This window comes from Dipodomys ordii, unplaced genomic scaffold (assembly GCF_000151885.1).
Source record: "Dipodomys ordii isolate 6190 unplaced genomic scaffold, Dord_2.0 Scaffold1000003151, whole genome shotgun sequence".
Classification (NCBI taxonomy): domain Eukaryota; kingdom Metazoa; phylum Chordata; class Mammalia; order Rodentia; family Heteromyidae; genus Dipodomys; species Dipodomys ordii.
Genome location: NW_012286768.1, coordinates 1 through 2250, shown reverse-complemented (window position 1 = coordinate 2250; position 2250 = coordinate 1). Strand labels below are relative to the sequence as shown.

Genomic DNA, 2250 nt, shown 5'->3' with positions numbered 1-2250 from the left:
CCACCCCCCCCCCCTCCACCCGGGCATCATTTCTCCAGCTGCAACCCGGCTTCTCAGAGGGCACTCGGGGGACGGGGGAGGGCCGGGGGGCGCACACCCGGGCGTGCATATTTCCTTCCACGAGAGTGAGTGACCCCCCTCCCAACCCTTCCGAGTCCCCGGACCCGCATTCCCGAACGCCTCTCAGGGTTCTTCTCTCCCAGGCTTCTAGCGACGGCCACCGGCAATCCTCAGCTGCACCCGCGCGCGGCCAGGCCGGAGCCTCCCGCGTCCCCACCCTCCGCCCGCGGCGCCGCGGCGCCCCACTCACCCACGCACTCGTTGGCCTCGCGCGCCGTGGCGCGCTGCCAGGGTCGGTCGTAGTGGAAGGGTTTGCAGCGGTCGCACTCCGGGCCGGCGGTGTTGTGCCTGCAGTCGCACACCAGGCTGTCGTCCCGGTCGCGCACGCAGCGCGCCGCGTGGCCGTTGCACTTGCAGCGTCCGCCCACCTGCAGGTCGGACACCGCGTAGAAGTACGAGTCGCGCGCCAGCTCCGAGTCGTCCTCATTCTCGTCGCCGAACGTGTGCAGGCGGCTGAAGGCCACGCGGATGTCGGTGGCCGTGACCCAGTCTTGCAGCACCGGCGAGTTGTCGAAGTCGTGCGCCGAGGGCCGCCCGTCCAGCGTGCTGAAGGCGATCAGGCCGCCCGACAGCGGGCGCATGTCGGTGTGCGAGTCGGTGCACACGGCCTCCTGCTCGTTCTGCTTGGTGATGGGCGCGCGGTGCGGCCGGTTGTACATCTTGCGGCACTGCGTGGAGTAGAACTGGAAGGGCACCCACGTGCGCCCGTAGTCCATGGACTTGTAAATGGCCATGGACTCGGGCCGTGGCGAGCAGAACTGCAGGCTCACGTAGGTCACCTCAAACTTCTTGCCGAGCGACAGCGTGAGCGTGACGTTGTGCGGGAACTGCAGGTAGTTCTCCGACTGCCAGCACGTCAGGTTGTGCGGGTTGTTGAGATCGGTGAGGAAGGCGGGCGGGTGCGCCTTCTTGGGGTCCGAGGCGTTGCAGAGGTGGCACGAGCGCAGCCGCTCCTCGCCACGCTCGCTCACCACGCAGTAGCGCGCCGGGGGCCGACCGCAGGTGCTGGACACGCGCACGTCCTTGCCGAAGGCCGCATTGACAAAGTCCGGGATGCAGCGGCGCGGGTGGCCGTTCTCATCCGAACAGGGGTCCGGCTGCGCCGCCTGACCGGCGAACATGCTGAGCCCGGGCCCGCCGCGCACCGCGCCCACCAGGCACGCCACGGCCGCCAGCGCCGCCAGCGCCTCCCACACGGCGCGCATCATGCCGCGTCCAGCTTGCCCGGGCCCCGCCGCCGCGCCGCGCCGAGGAGTCCGGTCCGCTCGCCGCACCAGGCGCCTGCGGGAGAGAAGGGGAAGCCGCGCTCAGCCAGCCCGCCCCGCGCCCTCCAGCCTGGGGCAGGGCGATGTGCGGCGGTGGGGAGGGAGGGGTGCCGCAGGCGAACGCCAGGCTTCCCGGGCAACCCCACTCCGCGGCCGAACACCCGCCTCGCTCTCCCCACAAGTCCCGGGGACAGGCAGACTGGGGTGCCTCGAAGCCCGCACCGCCCGCGCCCCTTCTTCCCCGCCGGGGACAGCGGGCGAACGCTCGGCTTCGCCTCCGCCTCCAGGCCGCCCTCTGCCCTTGGTTGTCCTCGGCCAACCTGCTCGTACCCCAGATCTAGGGCGCAGGAAAATTGGGGTCCCCTAACCCCACTCCCTTTCCTCCCCATAATCTCTCCCAGCTGTTCCCCCACCGGGGACTCCGCGTTCGGGACTTTACCTCTAACGAGGGTTAAAAATTAAAGTTTGCTTGGCCCGGCTCGGCTCCCCGGGAGCCCGCGCGCAGGACGCCCGAGAAGCTCTCGAAGGCTGCGAGCGGCGCGTCCTGCCTCAGCGCGGGCTTGCCAGCTCCATGCCCGGCGCGGCCGCCGCTGCCGCTGCCCCAGCCCCGGCCGCCGCCGCCGCCGCCTCTCTCGCGCTCGAGTGACGACGCGGCCGTCCGGCTCCCGCCGCGGTCGGAGTGCTGCCCTGCCCGCGCCCGGGGCGCACACACACACACTCACGGCTCGCTGGCGCGCACTCACACACACACACGCACGCACGCACGCCCCCAAGGCTCTGCCGCCGCCGCCGCCGCCGCCGCCGCCGCCACTCGCGCTGGGAATGGGGGGCGGAGGGGAGCGCGGGGGCGGGGCCGCCGGGCTGA

At 71.9% G+C, this 2250-nt stretch overlaps 1 protein-coding gene across 1 annotated transcript; it reads right to left on the bottom strand.

The window, feature by feature from the left end:
* Window positions 1-310: 310 nt before the first annotated feature.
* On the bottom strand, window positions 311-1379 carry LOC106002848 (netrin-1-like; the record flags this gene model as incomplete). Its single annotated transcript, XM_013037609.1, has 1 exon — window positions 311-1379. A coding segment is annotated over exon 1 (1018 nt), but the record flags the coding sequence as incomplete, so codon positions are not given.
* Between the last annotated feature and the right edge of the window lie 871 nt (window positions 1380-2250).